The sequence below is a fragment of the Canis lupus genome, chromosome 4 (genome assembly GCF_011100685.1).
Source record: "Canis lupus familiaris isolate Mischka breed German Shepherd chromosome 4, alternate assembly UU_Cfam_GSD_1.0, whole genome shotgun sequence".
Classification (NCBI taxonomy): domain Eukaryota; kingdom Metazoa; phylum Chordata; class Mammalia; order Carnivora; family Canidae; genus Canis; species Canis lupus.
Window position 1 is genome coordinate 61,258,092 of NC_049225.1, and position 23,321 is coordinate 61,281,412.

Sequence of the window (23,321 nt, forward strand, 5' to 3'; positions counted from 1 at the left end):
GATGTTTTTTATCTTTCCACTCTGGCATTCTTAACCTATTAGTTTTCATCCTGGGGTGATGCCCTCATGGTCACAAAATAGCCACAACAGCTCCAAACACTGCATCCTCCTCACAAAACCATAGCCATAACCAAATGCAAGAAGATAAGGCAGGCTCTGCTTGCACTTGTCTTTTATTCAGGAGGAAAATATTTTTCAGCAGACTCCCTTAGCAGGCCTTCAGGCCCCACTCACCGGGAGAAGATCACTGGCCAAGCCCTTGGCTGCAATGCATCTAGCATGTTTGCCTCTAAAGAGACATGCTCTGTCAGAAAGAAAGAAGAGAGTATGGGCACAGGCTTTAACGGATGTAATTCATAGTGTCTACCACAGGCTGTAAATCTCTTGCTTCCTGAAGAAAAATAGAAGAGAGCTCTATTGGAAGGATATAGAATATCTCGTGGATCTCCAGAGCAGGAGGTTTACTGGCCTTCACTGGGGCTAAAATAAGGAATGGGATGTTTTCAGGGATTAGCATTCCTCTTTCCATCTCTCTGAGGCCATAATCTCTGGCCTGCTTTGTACTGTACATCAACTTCATTCTTTTCTCTTTCTCAACCACTTTTCCTGCTTCTAGGAGCCCATAGGCCAAACCTGGCTCCTCCAGGCAGCCCCACGCATTCTCAGTTGGAGCAGTAAGAGTCTGATAGTGTCTTGACGTTTTCAGTCACATCTCCTCCAGAGATGGAGCAGGAGTGTTCTAGCTTTGACCTCCACTGTGACCAGGGAGAGAGAGCCTGCTGCAGGGGTGGGATCATTCCCCCGATTGTGCGACACCGGGGCTGGTGCCACAGCTGCATCCTAGGGTGAAGAAGCACATTTAGGAGACTGTGGACCCCTGAAGGTGTGGGGTAGGGTGGGATGTGTGCGTGAGGGGAACACACTTAAAGGAAGCACTCCCTGTTTTGGAATAGTTAGAAATGCCTGTGTAAAAATGAACACCTGGACCATAAATGTGGATTCTGGTCCTGACTCCACTGATAACCAAGGGGAGGGCCTGAGACCAAGGTCCCTTAGGCACCTGCAGTATCTGTTTTCAAGTGACACAGATAAGCCAGTCCAAAGAGGAACTCTGAGGAGCTGAGGAGAGTAGAAACCCTGATCTGTGAGGACTGTTGAGGAACCGGAAGTGGCCCTATGGGAGAAGAGAAGGCTCAGGGTGGTTGGTGCACCCTCGTTAATGGCATCCACTTAGTTGCCCAGTCTAAACTCGGGCTCACTGCGCCACCCTTCTCAGTGGATCTGCACATGCAATCCAGATGGCGTCCTTCCCATCACGCTCTGTGAGGTCCTCTCACTCCTTCCACTGCTACTAGCCTTGCTCATGACCTCATCTTTCCCAGAGGAAGGAGCCTCCATGCTGGTCTCATTCCCCTGATCATCCCTCCCACTTCCCAAGTGCAGACTGTGTTCATCCCAGTCTCCATCACCTAAAGATTCAGCCCAACCTCTTCAGCCCAGCTCTTAAGACCCCCCAACAATGCCACCTCACCCTCCTTTAAGCATCATCACTTCCCTGCACCCCCACCTCACCATGTAGGGTATATTCTTAGAACATCTTCCCTTCCTCAAACAAAGCATACCACTCTGGGCTCTGTCTGCCTCCACACCTTTGCCTCCCCCATGCCATGCCTCAAATGCCCCCATTGCCCTCACGTCTGATGCATCAGCAGATCCTTCAAGATATATCCTGAATCTGGCTTCTTCTCAACACCCCCACTGGTGTCATCCGATATATCTGAGTCACCTCTGGACACCTTGGAAATCATCTGTGGCGTATAAAATAATGGCTGTCCCAAGAGGAACAGATCCTAACCCCCAAGTCCTCAGAATATTACCTTACATGGCAAAGGGGACCTTGTCGATGTGATTGAGCTGTGTGTCTTGAGATGGGGAGATTATCCTGGGTCATCCTCCAGTGGGCTCACTCGCAAGCACCCTGACACAGAGAGGCAGGAGGGTCAGTCAGGGAAGAGGTGTGATGATGCAAGCAGAGCGCAGAGCAACGAGGCATGCAGGCAGCCTGCGCAAGAGGCAAGGGGTGGGATTCTCCTCTAGAGCCTCCAGAAAGAATGCAGCTCAACTTCATCCTTGGACTTTACCCCAGTAAGACCCATTTTGGACTACTGATCACCAGAACTGTAAGGGAATTAGTTTATGTTCTTTTAAGTCAGGGAGTTTGTGGTAATCTGTACAGAAGGAGGCCAATATGCCTCTTAATTTACTTCAGGATTTCCACTCCAGCCAAATTCCAGTCCATTCTATACACCACAGCTAGAATGTTCTTCCAAACACAAAGTCCTCATGCACCTGCTCTACTTACGGCCGTGGCCAGCTTTCCCGTGTGTTTGGCTGGGCGAGCCATCCGTGGTGTGCTGAGCCTCACTGAGACTTCGTGCTCCTCTTAGACTGTTCTACTCCCGAAGCACCCACCTGCCTCTGTGGCAGTGGTCCTCTTGCAGCCTCCGCCTCCCCTTGCCTGCAAAGCCCCTACCCAGCCCTCCGTTCTCACCTCCAGCGCTTCCTGGACCGCAGGGTCCTGACGCACAGGGCAACATGGTCCTGCGTGCTCCTTGACATGCTCTCATGCTAAGGCCAGCTGCCTCCCATCCCAACACCTCTTGTGACTTTGTGTCTGACTGTGGGTCTCCTGCACCACACTGTGGGCTCCGGGGGGACAGAGAATGTGCAGTCTGTCCTCATCACCCTCAGGTGTCCAGGGCTTTGCACAGTGCCTGGTGGGCGCTGGAAAAATATATATATTTATTTATTTAAATTATTTATTTATTTATTCATGAGAGACTCAGAAAGAGGCAGAGATACTGGCAGAGGGAGAAGCAGGCTCCATGCAAGGGAGGCGCTCAACCGCTGAGCCACCTGGGTGTCCCTATATTTTTAAAGAACTGGGCAGCCCAGATGGCTCAGTGGTTTAGCGCCGCCTTCAGCCCAGGGCGTGATCCTGGAGTCCTGGGGTCGAGTCCCACATCAGGCTCCCTGCATGGAGCCTGCTTCTCCCTCTGCCTGTGTCTCTGTCTCTGTCTCTGTCTCTGTCTCTGTCTGTCTCTGTCTCTCATGGATAAATAAATAAAATCTAAAAAAAAAAAAAAAGAACTAAGTGGCTGGATGAATCAATGCCTTGGGACTCGAAAATCTCATTCCTCCCAACATCAAGGAAATACCCAATATGAGGTCTTTGTTCCCAGGTGACGGGGCTCTAGCTTCGGGAACCTCTGTGTTAGGGTTGAATCCCTTCAAACCCATGTACCTTATATTTTAAAAATTAAAGCACCTTGCATGCACCGCATGTGAGCACCGCCACGCAGGGGAAGGCTGGGGTGATGCGTGATAAGCTCTAACCATTTCCTTAGAATGCCGGGCTGGGCAGGCACAAGGGCTGTTATTATGCGACTAATTATTGCATCCAAGCTGCTCTAAGTGCAATGCTAATTGCTCAGTGAATGAATTGTAGACTCAGGTAATTACCAAACCTAATGTGGCTCCCGTCATGTTTGAGTAAATTAATGCTAAGGGGGGAAGCAGCCCAGCTTGAAGGGAGCGGCCTCCTGCCTCGCCGCCGTTGCTTGGGAAACAGCAGCGAAGTTCTGCATCCGGGCTTGAACCGGCCCAGGTCCACCCGCACATCTGGGCCTGCGTTCCACCAGGACAGCTGCAGAATGACAAGTAACCGGGACAACCAGACAACGGGGAGACTTTAGCCACTCTCGCAGATGACAGGCAGTCTCTGGGGCTCGCTCTTTATCCCTAAAGCCTCACGAAGGTTTCTTTCAGCTCTGTGATCGATGCTAAGTGAACAAAGATCTGATCAATTACTAAAGAATGGATTTCTGCACCGAATCAGTGATCGGGTACTGGCTTGATTTTTTTTTCTTTTTTACAAGTTTTTACATCCAATGTCAAGTAGCACAGTACTAATAACATTTATGGAGTGCTTACTACTTGACCGTCACTATCCTTTTTTTTTTTAAGATTTTATTTTTTTTATTCATGAGACACACACAGAGAGAGAGAGAGGGAGAGAGAGAGGGAGATTGAGGCAGAGACACAGGCAGAGGGAGAAGCAGGCTCCCTGCAGGGAGCCTGATACAGGACTTGATCTCAGATCTCCAGGATCAGGACCTGGGCTGAAGGTGGCGCTAAACCGCTGAGCCACCCGGGCCACCCTGACGGCCACTATTCTAATAAGAGTTTTGTGTGCATTATCTCTGTGTCTATTGCTCGAAACAATCCAGAACGTTTGTAGTAATTCACAGTTAGTGACTGTCCGAGCCAGGATTTACCCAGACATTAAGAGTCTGTGTTCTTAACCATTCCCTGTGTAACTACTTCTCGGACCGTGGGAAAGTCACACTTTCTGATCCTTGGTTTCCTTAAGAGCGAAGATACCAGTATCTACTGTGTCCAGCTCTTTGCTAAGCCCTTTATAGATGCTGATTTTATCATCACAAAGAAGCTGTGAAGTAGGTGGAACTGATCTACTTGACCAGGTCCCACCACCTGCTAATGCTGTTGGTAATGCTGTTCTATTTGTCTACAGTATCGCGTGCTTTCTTTTCCCCACTATTCCTCAGATTGAGGATGTGTACATCCCCATGACTATGCCTATAGACGGCTGGAGGTTCATGTATCTTACTTCGAGAAACACTGCATAAAGTTGGCCACTGTCACTGTGACATCATGGTGAACCCGATGCAAATGTGTGACCTGAATTCACAAGGCAATGTGAGTTTATAAGGTGGCCATCCAGATGCCCCTGGATCTGCTTAAATACCTGTTATATACTATGAAAGTGAAAACACCAAGTGAAAGATTTCTCTGTCATGGAGACTTGGGAATGCATACCCAAGCCCAGGGAGTACCTCTGCAGGCCAGACTCCACTGGAGACTCTGCCTCTCCTAGAGTTCTGCCACTGAAATGTCAGACCAGTTCCTCCATCCTGTGTATACCACCCACCAGATCATGGTGAGGACCTCACCACCACCACCACCACCATGTGTTGTAACTAGAAAACGTGCCCTTCTGCCTACACCTATTTCTGAAAAAGCTGCTGCTCTACAACTGTGCTCTGGGTAAAGGGAACCTCCACTTAGAATGTCCACTCCAGTTCCATACTTCTCTAGTCATTCCTGAACAATTTGCTCCTTGGCCCATGGGAGACAGACACTTAGTAGAGATACATGAAAGGCTGCTGTAGAGGTGTGCCTGCATGCCACGAAAGTGCGTTTTCTAACAGGATTGAATGTATCCATTTGGCTTTTCAACCAGGACACTGTCTTCATGTGAACTTGGTGTAGGAGAAGGTGCCATTGATTGCCTGTGAAAGTAACGCATTGGCCATGAACAGGGTAAAGGGTCAGGAGTGTTAAGAGTCGTGAGGTTAAGAGTGTGGGCATCATGGACATTGTGGCCTTTTATCAATTGCTTAACTTCTCTGAGTCTCGGTTTTCTCATCTATAAAATCAGTTGAAGTCTAGTAGGTACTGCTTAGAGTTGTGAAGAGTACATGATATAAACGAAACAATGTATGTGATTATAGAAAACGGTGCTTGCAGCACATCTTACTTCCCCAGCAAGGTGAGCTGTGTCTGAAGCAACTACTCACTACCTCTCGGGCTGAGAGCACAAGGCAAGAAACAATGAAACAAAAAAATAAAAAAAACCCCAGAAACTTAGAGGAGGGACCCTACAGAACAGAGACATAGACCTATAAAGAGGAGGCGCTGGCCAGCTGGAGCTGATGTCTCCGAGGGGCTACTGTGAAGCTGGTTATGCAAGAGTTGGAAAGTGGACTGGGCTGCTGCTGCAGGAAGGCTCTTGCCTCTGTGGGGCTGCAGAAGCCTCACTAAGATGATGCCCACAGGAGGAGCAAGGCCCTTTCCCTTCTTCTGGGCTCCTGCCCTCCTGCAGTAACCCCTGTTGGAGAAGCCTGACTGCAGCCAGCATCCAAAGCTGATAGTCTACAGCATCCTTCCAAAGCCAAGTATAGAAGAGTAGGTTTGAGGCTGAGCATCAGTGACTCAGTAGCTGGAGCACTAACTTCCCTAAGGTCTTTAGTCATCTCCCCCAGACACCTTCCTTGGTCACTCTCATTAAAAATATATGATCCTCCTTTCTGTAGCCATTTCCACTTTATTCTTCTCAAGGCTTATCTGGCAGGTACTTGTGGTTTTGCAAGTCCTCTCCCCTCCACTGGCCTCGAGCCCAGCAGCAGCTGCAGTGGACAGTTCTCTAAGAGCTCAGACTCATGCCCTTCACCTTGTCTCTGTTCCTCAGCTAACACCTGCTTTTATCCAGCAAAGAAGACTTTTTATTCTAGATCAGGGTTTCTCAATTTTGGCATTATTGACATTTGGGGCCAGGAACTCTCTGTGTGGGGGACAGTGTACTGTGTATTACACAGTGTTTAGCAACACCCTTGGTCTCTACCCACTGCATGTCCCTGCCATGACAACCAAAAGTGTCTCCAAATTGTCCCTGTTGAGACCCACTATTCTAAGTTCATACCTGGCCCTGGAGTTGTGTGTGACCATGGGTATTGGCAGCAGATAGGTAGAGTTTGATTGACTTCATCTTCACGAATTTCCTTTATTCCCTTGGGCAAGTCCCTGAAGCTCTGGTCATTTTGCTCAATGGCAAAATGAATATAATACTATCTTTTGTTGTGAAGATTAAATAAGGTAACACATGTAAAGGGTTTAGTACGGTACCTGGTAAATACCAATCAATCAATAAAAGTCAGCAATTTATTATAATTCCGGGCAAAGCATTAATGTAATTCATGAGAAACTTGGTCATCAGCATGTGATGCCAAATAACTGGCATGGGTTTATTTGTTCTACTGAATGGGCTTGACATTGGCCCCAGGGAAGCGAGTGGTGGTAGTGCTCCTAAACTCTGTAGAAATTTCATAAGAATAACAGCCAGGTGCTGGAATCCGGGTTACTGATGATAAGATCCACTTGCAATCGAGATTGATTCAAAGGCAATTAACATAGGAGTGCAACCGTGTGATACCGCAAATAATAAACACTTGTCAAGTAGTAAATTTCACAGTGATGCTTAGAATCAACTTGCTGCTTGATTCATCTAATTGATTTACTCTTCCAAATGTCACCAAAAGGAATGAGAGAAACAAATATGGTTATAGTGTCGTTCAGACTCTGAGAGCTTTACTCATCTCAGCACTTTGATATTACTGAATCCAGAACCCTCCCTAGGAGAGGGAATTCACATATTCAGGTACTGCTTGAGGTAGTGGAGTAGAGTACATTCACATTTTGATGAATGTAAGAGCCTTAGGCTTTGCTGGGAGAAAAGAAGAAATCTAGGTTCTAGTCCAAACTCTGCCACTAACTCTTTGTATAATTCTGGGCCTGTCATTTCCTCCAGGTCTTCAGTTTCCCTACTTTTAAAATGAGCAATTTGGATGGAGTTCTTTGGTCTTCCCTCTCAATGTACCCCCACACCCAGCCCCACCTCACCATGCTCTCAGAAGCATGTCATAGGAAGGAAGCCAACAGTGATGGGAATACTCTCTTTGGTACATTCGAAGGATGTCCGTTGAATTCTCATGCTTTCTTTCCTTCCTCCCTAGGTACACAGTTCTGCACAGTGGACATCACCAGGAACTTGAGAAACTGCCCATACACAATGACCCAGAATCCTTGGAATCATGCTTCTGATTGAGAACGTGGCTCATGATTAAGCCATTCATTCCCATTCATGTCTGCATGAACAGGCTACCCTGGCATCTCTCCTGACCCTCATCACCACCAGCGAGTCATGAGGCAGTGGGGACAAGGGCCCAGGTACGGGACATGGGGCACAGTGCTGGACAGGACCCAAGGCCAGAGTGTGGAAGATCTCAGAGTTGAGAAGGGACTTCAGGCGTCCTCAGATCCAGCCTCCCATCGAATGCTGGAGTAGCATCTTCCATAATATCCTTGGACGTTGGGCGTCTCTGCTTGCACACCTCCAGGGATAGGAGCTCACTACCTCCCAATGCAGTTCCTTCTATTGTAGGGAAGCTTTAATTATAAGAAAGTTTTTCCCTTTGTTGGAACGAAGTCGTGTTTCTGCTCCATCTTCCATTGGGAGCCATGCAGTTAGCTCCCTGTTCCCCTTGAGAGCCCTTAGATGTTGGAAGACACTGATCTGCTGTCCACCCACCCTTTTAAGTCTTTGAACAGCTCCAGTTTCCTCTCCACTGTGGCCATCTTCTGGACATACTTTGGTGTGTGAATTAATCAAGGCTCTTGTAATGAAGTCAAGTTGATATCAATGCCAAGATGTCTGTCCAGAAGCATGAAAGAGCTGACAAGTGAAACATCAATATTTTCTGGGTGGTAGTTATGAACATTTCTCTTTTCCTTTTTCTTGCGGATAGATCTGAAAACTGCTCTTTTTTTTTTTTTTTTTAATTTTGGATCCATTACCCAAAGGCATCTTTACTGTTAGTCTAAATTGTGTGTGTGTTTAAGGATGACATTTGTCTCACTGGCATACTCACTTTGAGGTCATGTGGAATGAATCTTGATTCATTTTCCTTCCATGACAATGGAAAAAGGAACTGTACCTTTACTGAGGATGCTGATTAAGGATGATCTTGCAACTCAGATTTGGCGAGGAAATGAAGTTGCTCCAATAAGACACCTTTTAGGGGCTTCCAGGGCCCTGTGCTGAGCCAGTGCTTGGTCTTGGGCCGGGCACTTGGCTCGTCGGGGCTAAGACATAATCACAAACCAACTTCCTTCCTTGGGGAAATTCACTGGCCCCCCTGCCTGTGAAGCTGCTGGGGCTCCATTTTTCTCCATTTTTTTCAGCATCTCACTTCTTCCAAGCTCCTTAGGAGATGCTCCCCTGATGTCAAAGCTACCAGCGAATCATTTTATCTTGGGGTGAATTATCCCCCGTGGTTAAAATTTTTGAGGGCACATTTTTTCCCGGTTATCTTTCTTTTGACTGATGATAAAAATTCTATCCTGAGGATGGATTGCTGGCCTGTAGGGACCCAGCCCAGGGAACAGGCAATGTGGGTGGGCAGGTAGTGCTGGTGGGGGGCAGGGGAGGTTACAAAATAAAGATGTGCCCAAAGTTTCTAGCCTCACCAGCTCCCCCTGCCCTTGTGCTTGGTCTGTTGACCCCAATTTCCTTCCTAAGTGATCCCAGAAGCCACAATTGCCTCCTTATCACCTATTTTAAAGCAGAACCCACAGGCTCTCCCCTTTCTCTCCATCCCCAAAAATGGTGGGAAGGACGATCAGACACCTTGATTTTTGCACTGCAAGTCGCACATCCCAGGAAACCCCTCAGTCCCAGGCAAAGTAGGCTGGCTGGTCACCCCACTTATGGGAGCCTCCCAGAGAGGATTAACCAGCCTCCTCATGTTTGCAGTTTCTTCCTACACTTTCTCATGGGAAAGGCAGAGCTGAGTGAATGTGGGGTCTGGAGTTCTTCCCATGCCGTCTGGATGAGGTCTCTGATCTCAAAGCACAAAGAACTTCTTAGGGAAAGACTAAGAGATCATGAGAACCAGATCATCATGAGGAAGCAATAGGTTTAGAGCTTTGAGGCAGCTGGTAAGCTTTGATGTCCCCAAAGTCGACATTATCTCCTGTGGAATGCATATATGCACACACACGTGCATCCATCCAGTAGGATTTGTTCCCTGTGAGATGCTTCTTTTCCCAGGAGCTTAGTAAGCTAGTGTGAAATATTATTTCTCAGTGGCAGGCCTACCATATTCGCCGATACCGTTCAACAGGGATCCACAGATTACAGCATGCGTGGGAAAATGAGACCTTACCATTAGCTGCTGGACTCTCAGGACACACTTCTGTGGGCCTGATTGGTGTCTGCAGAGGTCACGAGCACCCTGGTCCAGTGAAACAACAGCGATTGAGAAAATAGAAGCCCTTACCATTGTCAAAAAGACGGTGTCCTTTGCAGAGAAGGTCTCATAAGCAAACTTTGCTGTCTCTTTGGACCAGGGCTGGGATGATGTGGGTGATGCGCCCAACAGCCACAGGACAGGGTGAGAGGTGCTCTGTCTAGACAGCTGCTGGCCTGGCATTACCAAGAAGCCTGGCTTCCGAGAGTCCAGGTAATAGAGCAGGTGTATGGAAGACTGAGAAGGAGACGTGGAGCTTGTCCAAGGAAGGAGGAGACTTACTGGGCTGTCTTCCCTGAGAAGACCACCCTCTTCCAGGGAGCTTGAAGTGTCAAGAAGAGATGCTTTCTGGGAGGCAGCATATGCCTCTGGCCACATGTGCCTGGACAGTCGCCGGGGTGACAGGCGCTGCAACCAGACTACCCCATGCCTGGGATCCAGGGGCTTCACCTGTGCTTCTTCTCAATGAGAACCTCCAGCTCACAGGACTGTCCAGGGGGAGGCCCCGAACTCCCCGTCCTGCTCATGGTCCGCAGCTGGCGAGTGAAAGAGATCGAAACGAACTTCTACTGCCCCCCGAGTATGTGTTTGTAGACAAACTCGTTCTTCCTGGATTTCACCTCTCACATCATGCTGCTCACTCGCTCTGCCCTGGGGCAGATTGCTATCCGCCTGGATGTGGAGGGTGGGCTTGGGGAGGCCGGGGGAGGGGGTCCCGGGAGGGGCTGGGGGCGGCTATAATTGAACTGCCTTCAATATCATCTTCAAGCAAGAACAAAGTACTGTTTCCTTGGTGCTGTGCTGTCTGCCCGTTTTTCTCTTTGGTGGTGTTATTTCCCTCCAGGGAGAGCCCGGCGTGGCTTTTGTCTTGCTGTCATTTCTGCTCTTCTCTGGTCAACGTCCTTCCCTGTAACAGTTGGTCTGGGGGGGGTGGGTGGCGGCGGGGAGACTAATGCATTTACCTTTCCTGGCTAGAATCTGCAGTCTCTTTCCCATTCAGTCTAGAGAACTGAGGCCGAATGTTTGGCTTAAACTTAAACAGATCAGGGATGGCTTCGAAGGCCTGGTGGGGTGACGTGCTGCTTGGGACCTTAACCAGCTCTGGCCTGGCTCATCGCGCCCACAAAATGGAGAAACTCTCTGGGCCAGGAGGATTGTTGGAACACTTCAACAATGTGTTGAACCCCTCACATTCAACAGGGGTTGAATTGCTGTGCAGCCAAGGGCAACTGTGAGGATTTTCCCCATAAAATATGTGCCCTGCCTGTACCGCGATTAATATGTTCATGTAAGTAATTCAGGTTTTCACTTACTTATTTTAGAAAGAAATGTTTTATCAATCCCAGAATAGAAAATCAGTATTACTTGCCATAAATAGAAAGCAGCCATAGAGATAAATGAAAACAAAACAAGGTTTTTAAGTTCTAATGTAAGCCCAGTGCTCGTGTATTTAAAAGGGAGCTGAATGAGGGCTGGAAGCTGGGGGGGCCTGGGCCCTGTCCCATGTGGGGCTCCTGAAGCTAGGTAGGGCTGCAAGAGAGGTCACCAGGGGAGATCTCTCAAACTTTCTGAAGGAATGTGATTAATCCCTAGTGGAATTTGATACCCTTTGGCACCACAGAGAGAAGGAAAGTGTAACAGGTGATAGTTTAATTACTATTATATTTGATTCATATTGTTTCTCCTTTCCCTTCCTTTCCTTTTTTTAGCTCACTCCAGAACATATCTTAATAATAATAATAATAATGATAATAATAATAATAGTAATGTAGCAATAATAAGAGAAGCTACCATTTAAGGAGCTCCTTTCTGCTAGGCACTGTGATGAGTGCTTTACGTAGATTCTCTCATTTAATCCTCATAAAATCCTTACACCGTAAGTACCCAGATTTCTCCCACTCTGTAGCAGAGCAGACCTCAGCCTAGAGGTCTGGCCACTAGCCTAGACACCCAGGCACCCAGGCCGAGGCCCCAGGCCCCAGGAACCCAGGCCCCAGGCCCCAGGCTGGGAAGGGTGCATTTGGAGTGCAGACGGCGCAGGCGGTGTGGTTGTCAAGCCCGCAGTCCTCACCATGGGCACACAGTCCTTAACGGATGAGCTTCCTCCACTTGCACATGTAGGGCACGATGCTGGGAGTGAGGAGTGAGCAAGCGGAGGAGGCCCCTGCCCTCCTGTTGCCTAGGCAGTTCCTCCCGCCTCAGCCTGGGGCCTGGAGAGGAAGACAGGGCCTGCCTATTCCAGTGTGCAGCCCTCCCTGCACTTGCTCTACTGTGTCTTGACCTCCCTTCCACTCTCTGAGCCTGACTTTCGGTCTTTAAACAAAAGAAGAATTCAGTACACGATTGGGTGGGAGGAAAGGCCCTCCCGCACCGACTCTTTCCAGTATTCAGCTGCTGGGCCACCGAGTAACCAGCAGCACAGCCTGAGACAGGTGTGTGAGCCCCAGGGAGCATGGTCTGTATCTCAGGCCCTCCCTGGGGTGTGCGGATGAGGAGTGGCTCCGGCGGAAGGCAACTTGACTTTGCTGCATTTCCTAGTGGGAACATGGAATACTATCTGGATATGCTCCTCTGTCCCAGGAGCTTATCACCTCAGACACTTTACAGTTTGTATTTTCCCAGGGAGGTCCCTGAGCCTCTCACAGCAACCTGCAGGGAGGGATTACGGAGAGCATATTATAGAAAAAGAAACTGACTTTGTCAGGGAAGGTGATTTGCCCAAGGACACAGGAATCAGAGCTGAAACACTTCAGGTCACTCCTTTCTAACAGTCCTTTCCTCTTCCTCTCATTTCTAAATATACAAGTTACGTATTTTTAGACAACTTAAGTGATGGGTTGCACAGATAACGTATTAATGCAGTCCACTCCTATGAAAAAGAGTTCTAACTATAGAGCAAAACCCCCCTTGACTACAGCTTCATCCCACTCCCCTCAAGAAGTATCTGTGCTTTAGCTGGCTTATGTAACCCCAGAATGTGTCCTGTGTTTCTACATATGTATAAATGTACATATAAAACTAGATGATCTTGTTCTGTTCTTATATATAATGCTGTGTATTGTGATTTGCAATTTGCCTTTTCCAACGGTACTCCATACATGTCATTTTGTAAGACGTGATTCTTCGTCATTCTTTTCAGTTGTTGTGTGTCCATGCCCTACAACAGATGCCGTCCAGTGTGCGGTGTTGTCTCTTTTAGGGTCTGGCTGGTATCCTGTGGCTGAGTGGGGCATGTGAAGCCTGCCTCAGAAAATCAGCAGCGTGTTTTCCTGTCCTGTGCTAACCATAGGAAGGTCAGCTGGCAGGGGCTCAAATGTCAGAGGCAGCTTCCCCGTGGACAAGGAAGGCCTGGCCCTTCATGGGCCCCAGCCGGCCTCCCTCCAGGGCCTGAGACCCCCTGCCCGAGTAGCACAGGCTTCAGGGGGGAAGACTGACATCATCGTGCTTTCACTGCTCCTGGAGACGTCCCTTTGACCAGATCCTTAACCTGCTATACCTTAATTTCCCCAATAGTAAAACAGGGGGCAGAACGATCAGACACTTTCTAGTATGAGGGTATGCGCAGAGCACTTGGTAAAACATTTTCAAAAAAGATTTATTTGAGAGTGCACACGTTGGGGGCGGGGCGGGGCGGGGCGAGGCAGAGGGAATTCTAAGAAGGCTCTGCGCTGAGTGTGGAGCCTGACATGGGGCTCGATCTCACAACCCTGAGATCTCAACCTGAGCCAAAATCCAGAACTGGACACTTAACTGTGCCACTCCGGTGCCCTGGGAAACACTTTAAAACCTGCTTACGTGGTATCATTATTTCCTCTTAATGGCCTTACTAGTTCTGCTTCCTACCATCCTGGAATATGGTCAAAGGACAGGAGGTTATGAAAAGATTAGTAAAAACCCCTTCATAATTAAGGGAATAATAGTGGGAGCAGTCCACTTGTGCCCTTTTCCCGTTTATGAAGGCTCTCATGGCACTTTCACAACTGCCCTATGGGGTGGGCCTATTGTTCATTGTTATCATTTATAGATGACGAAATGGAGCCTCCAGGGTAAAGGCTGTGACCACCTCCAGGTCAGCTGGAAGTCATTTGAGGAAGTCAGAATCTGAATCTAGGTCCCGATTCCCATGGTGAGGTGCCTGTAAGAGCTATGTGTCAGCTGTGCTTTACAGATTGGGCTCACGGCTGACAGGACCCCAAGAGACACCATTATCTCTACCACTGAGATAATTTAATCATCTGTCTGTCAAACAGTGAAGGCCTTTTAAAAACGTGCCAGACACTGCACCACAAGTGGATGACATGTAATGGCATGGACTGAACAGGACAACTCGATTCTCTATGACAGGTGAGGGCAAGCAAACTACCTACCATGTGGGGGCCGTGTCCTCCAGTCTGTAAGAACGTTTTTTTACTTTTTAAAGTGGTTGGAAAACAAATTAAAAGATATTCTGTGACATGTGAAAGTTACACCAAATTCAAATTTGTGTCCATAAATAAAGTTTTATAGTCCTGCCCGTTTGTTGATGTATCTTCTGTGGCTGCATTCACACTCCAACAGCTGAGTAATCACCATGGTGGAGCTTCAGCTCATTACTGTCTGGCCCCATACAGGAAGTGTGCCGGCCCCTGCTGTCGGGCAATCACTGCAGCCACCCGTCCCACAGACACTGACCAGATGCCTACTGTAGTAGTCTTCTTCCAAGTTTGCTGTTTTGTTTTTTAGCTGCTCCAGTCTGGAGGTCTTTGCAATGATTCTAGCACTTCCTGCTGTACTTGTTCTAGCAGTGGGTTGGAGGAGCCCGAAAGAAACCAACATGTTAGAAAGCAGCGGCCTCTAGCGGCCCATCTAAGCATTGGTTAGATGATTGGGTTATTCCGGTTACACTGAAAAAACAGGTTTACATGGAGTCTAAGGGTTGGGGGGAGAGGGTTGTATTATTTCGAAAGATCTAGAATGTTTTAGAATTTGTTTCCTGCTTTTACTTAAATATAGTTTGTTTTGAATTTGTTTCCTGCCCTTTTTAAGTTTTTCTTTTTTCTTTTCTTTTTTTTTTTTTGAGATTTTATTTATTTATGATAGACACATAGGCAGAGAGAGGCAGAGACAGAAGAAGGCTCCACGCAGGGAACCTGATGTGGGACTTGATCCTGGGACTCCAGGATCACGCCCTGGGCCCAAGGCAGGTGCTTAACCGCTGAGCCACCCAGGGATCTCATGTTTCCTGCCTTTTCTAACCTGGAGAGTACAACACACTTAGTTAAAAAGGAAGACTGGTGGAATTAAAAATAAGGGAATAAAAAGATGACCGAATGTGGTTCCTGACCTTCTTCCCAATGTGACAGAAATAATTTTGTCTTGAAAAAGAGAGAACTTTGATGGAAGATACGACCATTCACATGATTTTAGTGTTAGGAATACTTGCAGGTACCCTTGCATGTCTGTGGACATGAACAATACGGAGGCAGCCCAGTGGGAGTCAGGCACTTGAAGGCCTGTCCTTCCTGGCCTTGTCCGGTTCTTGACTCTAAGTGAGAAATTTTCCCTTTCTGAGCTTCAGTTAATCCCCTGTAAATGAAAAGGTTGGAGCAGGCAGTCTCTACACCTCAGAGAGACCATTTGGAAAGGGTTGACAAATTTTCCCACAGACCTTCAGTTCAAGCAATTCGTCAAGGTCACTCAACTATCAAGTGGACAAGCTAGCCCTCAAATGCACATGTTGCTCTAAAAGCCTTTTTTGCTCGTGACCCCTGGCCCTATGTGGCACCGATCACTGCCACATTAGGGTGATTTGTCTCTTGAGAAAGGAGAAAGGCCATTCCCTGGTGACCACGTGTTTTGGGAAATTCTGCTCTCCCCCATGATCTGTCACATAAGAGCTCTACGAGTTGAACACCTTGCAGCTACAGGATTTTAGAAAGAAAAAAAAAGAGATGAGAAACTGGATTACACTGGAATCTTACTTAGACACAACTCTATACGTTCCTTTTCTGTGCAGTATTTGTTATTTTTCTTTAAAAACAGGGATTCAGGTCCAAGGCAAGAAAAAAGTTTTTAAATAAACTTTTATTTTTATATTCAAGATAAAGCATATACACAATTGAACGTGGAAATAAATAACTAGAAATGCTTTGGAAACTTCCATTTTCCCCTCTCAAACTCATTTTTTTAAACTCATGAACCTTTTTATTTGATTTTAAGAAATATGGCCACTATAATACCAAGAGAAAAAGAACCATCATTTTGTACACAAACATAAAGCTGCCTCCTATAGGGTTTAGTTGGTTTTAATAAGAACACAAAAAAAGCACACAAGACACAAAGACTCTTCAACAGATTTACTCAAACAGCTTTGCTCGAGAAGAAAAAGGCACAGATTTAAGGGGATGACAATGATTATTAAGAATATAGTAAATGGGGGCTCAGCCAAAAAGTGACACTTTGTGAACTAAGTCAGGAAAAACAAACAAAATGAACTCTTTCCAATTATCTGCCTTCATTAAAATGAATTCTTAAATTAAATTGTATAAACATATGATATAAAGATGGTACTCGGGAATTGTCTCTGTATATTTCCTCTATGTACAAATCTTTGTATACAACTTCAACGTTCCTTATATATTTCCTATATACCAAAATGTGCCCGGGCCTCCAAACTGCATGCCCTGAATCCCTGTGGCACTGGCTGGCAGCTGGGCGACCCCAGGGGCTTTCTGCCAGAATACCTGGGAAGTAGGAGGGATCAGTCAAATGTAGTCATCTTCAACTGGCTCCCCATTGACATCACAGTAGTGGATGAAAATGGCCACTACCCGCTGAAACACACCCTTCTTCATTTGACGCATCTCGGAGATTTCTTCTCCTATTGTTTCCATACAGATGTCTGCAGACAGCTGTCCTTTCCTTCGAGGAGCATAGATGGTACCTTGAAAATGAGAAAGTAAAGGAGAAACATGCAGGATTATCAAAATCATCTGGAGGTCACTGGTTAAGCTGGACCATGAGAAAAGCCTATCTGCTGTAATGCAATGCCACTGAATTAGGTATAGCTCCTGGAATGGGCCCCCAAAGTTCCACATACCACACTATTGCCCATGTTTGGTGCCTTAGACAGCACACAGGAGTAAAGGCCCAACATGGCAACAGACCAGACAGGTAAGTCATATATACATGTAGTTCTCCGAATTGATTTCTTCATAAAGTAGGTTTTAAAAACTTCCTACAAATGGATGTTCAAGCATGCTAACATTTTTTGAAATGTTTGAATATAGGAAAAACTATATTCAAAAGATCTTCAAGTGTCTCCCCAAAATCTATACCTGAATCATAAGTGGTTCATAAGAAGAATAATCATTAATGTAAATGGAACAATTTTGAAACAATATAGCTAACAAACTCTTAATAAAGGGTAAGAAAATTATAAATATTTAGGTAATAAAAACATCTAGGTAGAAAAATTTGTCTCAAGTACCTCTGCTCACCAACCTTTATATATCCCTAATAAGTTCACTGATTATAGTACAAATTGAGAGCTGCTGTTTGTAGGTGGAGAACCACATAATAAAAAAATAAAAAACAAAAATATTTATATCGGCATCTGGGCTCTTTTCATAATTTGGCTATTGTGGACACTGCTGCTACAAACAGTGGGGTGCAGGTACCCCTTCAGATCACTGTTTGTATCTTTTGGATAAATACCTAGTAGTGCAACTGCTGGGTCATAGGGTAGCTCTAATTTGGGAGAGGTAGATGAATGGATAAAGAAGATATGGTGTGTGTGTGTGTGTGTACACACACACACACACACACACACACACACACACACACACACACAAACGGAGTACTACTCAGTCATCAAAAAAATGAAATACTACCATCCGCAACTACATGATGGAACTAGAGGGTATTATGCTAAGTGAATAAGTCAATCAGAGAAAGACAATTACCATATGATTTCAGTCATATGTGAAATTTTTTTTTAAAGATTTTATTTATTCATGACAGAGAGAGAGAGAGAGAGAGAGAGGGAGGGAGGGAGGGAGGGAGGGAGAGAGAGAGAGGGAGAAGCCGGCTCCATGCAGGGAGCCTGATGCAGGACTCAATCCTGGGACTGCTCCCTGAGTCAAAGGCAGATGCTCAACCACTGAGCCACCCAGGCGACCCTCATATGTGGAATTTAAGAAACAAAGCAGAGGACGATAGGGGAAGGGAAAGAACAATAAAATAAGATGAAATTAGACAGGGAGATAAACTGTAAGACTCTTAACCATAGGAAACAAGCTGAGGGTCGCTAGAGGGAGGGTGGTGGGGGCATGGGGTAACTGTATGATGAGCATTAAGGAGGGCACGTGATGTGATGAGCATTGTGTGTTACATGCAACTGATGAATCACTGAACTCTACCACTGAAACTAATGATATACTATATGTTAACTAACTGAATTTAAATAAAATATGAAAAATTAAAAATATCCCTCCCCACATTTATATGGGAAGCAATTTAAAGGCTACACTGCCTTTAACCCAAACAAAATATGAAGTATCAAACACAGTAAGATATACTCAAACTAAAGAATATGAATCAAGTCAGGCCATAATTACTTTCTTCATCATCTTCAAAATCATATCTGGCGAAGCTGTTGGGTTCTGCAGCCCGCAATGATCTCAACCAAGGGAAGTCAGAGATCATGGAATATGGCGCTCCATCCACAACCCCTAAAATAAGAAGACACATTAACAGTGCTGCTGGTGTGAAAGTCAAGAACAGGGCCAAACACTAGTATTTTGTAAGCAGGATGTAAAATGTGCTTTTATCCATCACAGGTAGAAAAAAGCACTGGACCAGGAGAGGTGGACTCTAATTGTAACTCTGCCGCTATTAGGTCACGTGATCTCGGTCACCCTTTGATTTTAGTATGCCTCAGTTTCTCCTTCTCTCTAAATAAAATAAAGAGGCTGAGACAGGTGCCCTAAAGTCATTTCAACTCCTAAACTGTAGCAGGTTTCAATTTTCTTCTACTTTTTGTGTTTCAACACTGCTTCTGATTATTTGGGCATGGTAAAGATTTGAAGAGGGAGAGCAATATTTATGTGGTTGCTGCTACCTGCAGATACTCAAAACAGCCATTACCCCAAGAACTGGAGGCTCCCGTTCCTACCCTCCCTATGGCCTTCTCTCCATCTAGTTAGTGAGCAACTATGTAACTGCCCAAACACTGGTAAATGCTCACCTTCTAAAGTATAGATTTCTCTACCCCAGGGGTACTTGGGGTATTTCTTTAAATCATCTTCACTTCGCGTGGCTTCAGGGAAGAATTCATACTTAATGAGTTCTCTGGAGGCAATAAGAAAAATTAAATAAAAATTACAAAACTGAAAATAATATTGGGGTGTGGGGTAGAAAGGATGCATCGAAGCTGTATCAGGCCCAGAGTCTAGTGAACATTTCAGAATATTAAAGAGCCAACAGAAGTAGAAAAAGCTGGAGGATACATATCTAGTCAGGTTTCAATTACTTTCCTCACTATCTTCAAAATCCTATCGAGGAAAGAAAGAAAGCCACTCTCTAATCAAATGTCTTGTGTTTAAGATGCTAAATAAAACATTTATATAACTGATGTATAAAAAAGCCCAACTTTCTGATGATGTAAAAACATTAACAGTAGTAAGGTCTTTAAATTTCCTATCTTTTCCATGCACTGGGGCAAAAGGAATGGAATGGAGTCAAATGTACATGTACGGTCAGTTCCTGCAGTTTTTCTCGAAGTTTAGTAATAAAGTTACAAATGTATACAATGCTCTTTAGTTTTAAGTACTCATTCCCCTCAGTCTTTACATGTTATATGTCAAATGTTTCAGTGCCTGACAAGCTCAGGCGGAATCATTTCAAATATGGTAAGAATAACTAGGATTTGTTTCTAGGACCCCTTGCTATGGGAAATGATGGAGAAGAGCCTCAGGGGCCATGGATTACTTACTGATTGATGTTTGCTATAGTATCCATCCAACTGCGGATGCGCACCTTGTTCCGGACATTGGGAGGGTTACTGAATTCATGGATAATACAGATGTGATAGGGGTAGGGGCCGCTAAATAGCTTCTGCTCCAGAGTCAGTGTGTCCACCTGGAGAAGACATCATAGACAGGGCTTTGGACCAAGGAAGAGATTATCTTGGAAATTTATATCCTTAGAATATGAACAATCTTTCTTTAGGACCTCAATTTTAAAATCTTTGGGATATCTGAAAATCAAATAGTCACATCCAGTTCCGAACATAGCTTGCCAGGCCAGGATTGGGTCTTGTATAATTCTTCTGTCTAGCAAGCTCACTGATTCACATGTCATTGCTACATAAACACCCACTAAAAAAGCAGGGAATCCTGATGCAGGTAACTGACCCCAGGGATCCACTCCTGAGTATGTCCTTCATAGGTTTAAGTACTGGCTGCATTACAGAGCTGCGAATGTGTAGCATTCTCTATGCTCGATTCAAACTGGCCTACAGCCAATCCTAGAGACAGAACGCATTCTCTTGCTCCCTTGTAGCCTTTGTTCACTTGCCTTCTTCTCATGGTCCCCTCTTCCCCATCTCTACTTAGGCGATCCTGCCTTGCCATCTTAGCGGCATACGTGTCCACCTCCTACTGGAATGGCAAGCTCCTCAAGAGAAGGATGATGCCCTATGTATGTATTCTTCAACTCCAGAAAATTATAGACAACTAATGATTTGTTTGTTGAAATGAATCTTTTGGGGCCAGGCTTACACACTGACTGCAATGATCATTTACTATTTCCTTTAAACTTTATTTTGGCACCAAGCACAGAGTATTACATATTTGCTCCTTCCCCTTCTGCCCCATCTTGCTCCCATTTTACTGAAAAGTAACTGACATACATCACTGTGTAAGTTTAACACATACAACATGAATAATCTGATTTATACAGATTGTGAAATGATAACCGTTAACACCTTTAGCCAATATTCATCTTTTTATGTATGTATGATAAAAAGTTTCTTCTCAGTAATGATAATAATAGCAGCTACCAAAGGACTACTTACTACACACCAGCAATTGTTCTGGTACTTCACATATATTAATTTAACTATCATGATAAGTGTAGGTTTTTATTCTAATTTTACATATGATTTTTTATTTCTATAAGACAAAAAAAATCTGCTCTCGGTCAGTGAATGAGAATTTGAAATCAGGCAGCCTGAAACCAGAGTCTGTGCTCTTGACCACAGGCAACTTTTAATAAGTAAAATAACTTGAGTAACAATTACCTGCATCATATAGCTTGCTAAAAACCCACAAAAATCAAGCAGAGAAGCATTAAGGAAGAAGACTGGCAAGATAGTCCAGCTTGGTTAAAAGAACTGTGTAGAATCTAAAGATTACTACAGGTTGAGCAAATGAATAAATTCCAAGTCCAAAAAGAAAGAAGACTTAAAAAAAAAAAAAATTAACTGCAATATTCCTCAGAAAGGAGCAGAGAGAGCTCGTTACCTGCTGCATTGGGCGTAGATATATGATGCGGTTTCTCTCAGGAGGCATCCTTAGTATCTGATCTAGGACTTGATCCATATTCAGTTTCTTGCACTGTGCGTAGTCAAATCGATTTACAATTGGTGCATTTTCTACTTTTAAATGTTTCAGTACCCTGCACCTGGTAGCTATAAAATTAAAACAATCGTAAGCTCTACAAATATTCTATACAAAATAATACAGCAGTGTATAGACCATCTTGAATCATCTTTGGAGGAGAATACTACAGACATGAACATCTCTTAACATTAAGTATTGTCATAAAGTACAGCTAACAGTTATCAAAATGATTTGAAAATGTCATGGGGCGCCTGCATGGCTCAGGCAGTTAAGTGTCTGATTCTTGGCTTTAGCTCTGGTCATGATCTCAGGGTCAGGAGACTGAGCCCCACATGAGGCTCTCCACCCAGTGTGGAGTCTGCTTGGGATTTTCTCTTTCTCTTCCCCTGTCCCTCCTGCCCATGCTCATGTGCATGCTTTCTAAGAAAATATTTAAAAAAAAAAAAAAAAGTCATTCTGTCCTGTTCAAAAGAAGGTGGTCACTATCATGTTGAAGGGATGTCAAAGAACTTTTTCCTACCTAAGATTTTACTGGAAAGGAGTCCATATTCCAGAGAGTAACTTGCCTAAACATAGCAACCGTTTTAAAAATATTTATTTAAAAGAATGAATGATGGTAACTATCACATTATACAATTTTATGGGTAATGTTCAAATAAACCTAGAATAATTTACATATATTATCATACATTCACCCACAGGAAATGAGCAGAGTTGATTTTAATTTCTATTGTAAGTTTAAAAGCAAAACCTTAAGAGACCCAAAGTATTTGGATACTTTAGTCTAAGGCTGTATAATCCAGTGTGGTAGCCACTAGCCACCTGAGCTTTTTAAATTTCTATTAACTATAATGTATTAATATTAACAATTTAGTTTCTCAGTTATCAGCCACAGTTCAAGTGTTTAATAGTCACAGGTGGTTACTGTATTAAGCAGTGCAGATACAGAGCATTTCCAACACTGTAGAGGAGTTCTATTGAAAATGCTGGCCTGAAACATGATTAAATATGCTCCTGCCAAACATGCAAATATCCAGTTATATATAAAGAAAAATAGTTGCTATATAATAAATGCATTTAACTGTAAGAGTACTCTAACTTCAGAAAAATCTCCCTTTCCTTTTCTATTAACCTCAAAGTTCCCTCTGATCCAATTTTTAACTATAGATTTCAACCTCATCCAACTCAAGAGAGAATAAGATGGAAGATATGATAAAACCACAGAGCTGATATGCTTCATCTCTTTAACATTTCAGAAAGACATCTTCTATAACATCCTTGACACAATGTCATCACCTTCCTGAGCAGTCGAGCCCTGTAACTAACTTGATGTTGGAGGGCTAATCAAGTCTCTGCCTTTCTGACTCATTTTCTTCTTCTGTGACCTGGCAGGAGGAAGGGGAAGCAGGGTAGGTGACAGGAAAGGAGGAAAAGAGAGAGGATCAGATAATGATAGAGGTTCAATGGCTCTGCCCTGTAAAACCAGACAAGGTTAAGGTCAGTTCAGACCTCAACTAGCCATCTCGCCCACCATTAACTCTGTTTGGTGGGTGTCTAGGGACAGAACTGCTTATCTAGGATCCCGGATCCCATGATAAGCTGAGGTAAACAATTTGGTTTAAGAGCAAACAAAAGGCAGGGCCTGAGGCCACGTGATCTATCACTAGGTATAGAGAAGATATGGAGAGAATGAATCCTCTGAGTTAAGTGCAGAAGTGAAAACCAATCAGATTCTCTAAGAGATGAATGAAGAAAAGAATGAGAAGTCAAA

General features: G+C 44.9%; 2 protein-coding genes across 12 annotated transcripts in view; one reads left to right on the top strand and one right to left on the bottom strand.

The window, feature by feature from the left end:
* The window catches only part of HTR4 (5-hydroxytryptamine receptor 4), a 173,142-nt gene extending 158,677 nt beyond the window's left edge, over positions 1-14,465 (top strand). For both annotated transcript variants that reach the window (XM_038535086.1, XM_038535088.1), the window contains one exon: positions 7,653-14,465. In XM_038535086.1, the coding sequence (XP_038391014.1) occupies positions 7,653-7,740 (88 nt within the window). In that variant the 3' untranslated portion in view covers positions 7,741-14,465. The remainder of the gene's footprint in view (positions 1-7,652) is intronic.
* Positions 14,466-16,267: 1,802 nt separating this feature from the next.
* FBXO38 (F-box protein 38) overlaps positions 16,268-23,321 on the bottom strand; it is a 56,193-nt gene continuing 49,139 nt past the window's right edge. For 7 of the 10 annotated variants that reach the window (XM_038535096.1, XM_038535089.1, XM_038535092.1 and 4 more), the window contains 5 exons: positions 21,452-21,618; positions 19,921-20,066; positions 19,174-19,277; positions 18,545-18,658; positions 16,268-16,869 (listed from right to left, as the gene is read on the bottom strand). In XM_038535096.1, the coding sequence (XP_038391024.1) occupies positions 16,691-16,869; positions 18,545-18,658; positions 19,174-19,277; positions 19,921-20,066; positions 21,452-21,618 (710 nt within the window). In that variant the 3' untranslated portion in view covers positions 16,268-16,690. The remainder of the gene's footprint in view (positions 16,870-18,544; positions 18,659-19,173; positions 19,278-19,920; positions 20,067-21,451; positions 21,619-23,321) is intronic. The other 3 variants (XM_038535099.1, XM_038535097.1, XM_038535094.1) reach the window with 1 other exon arrangement.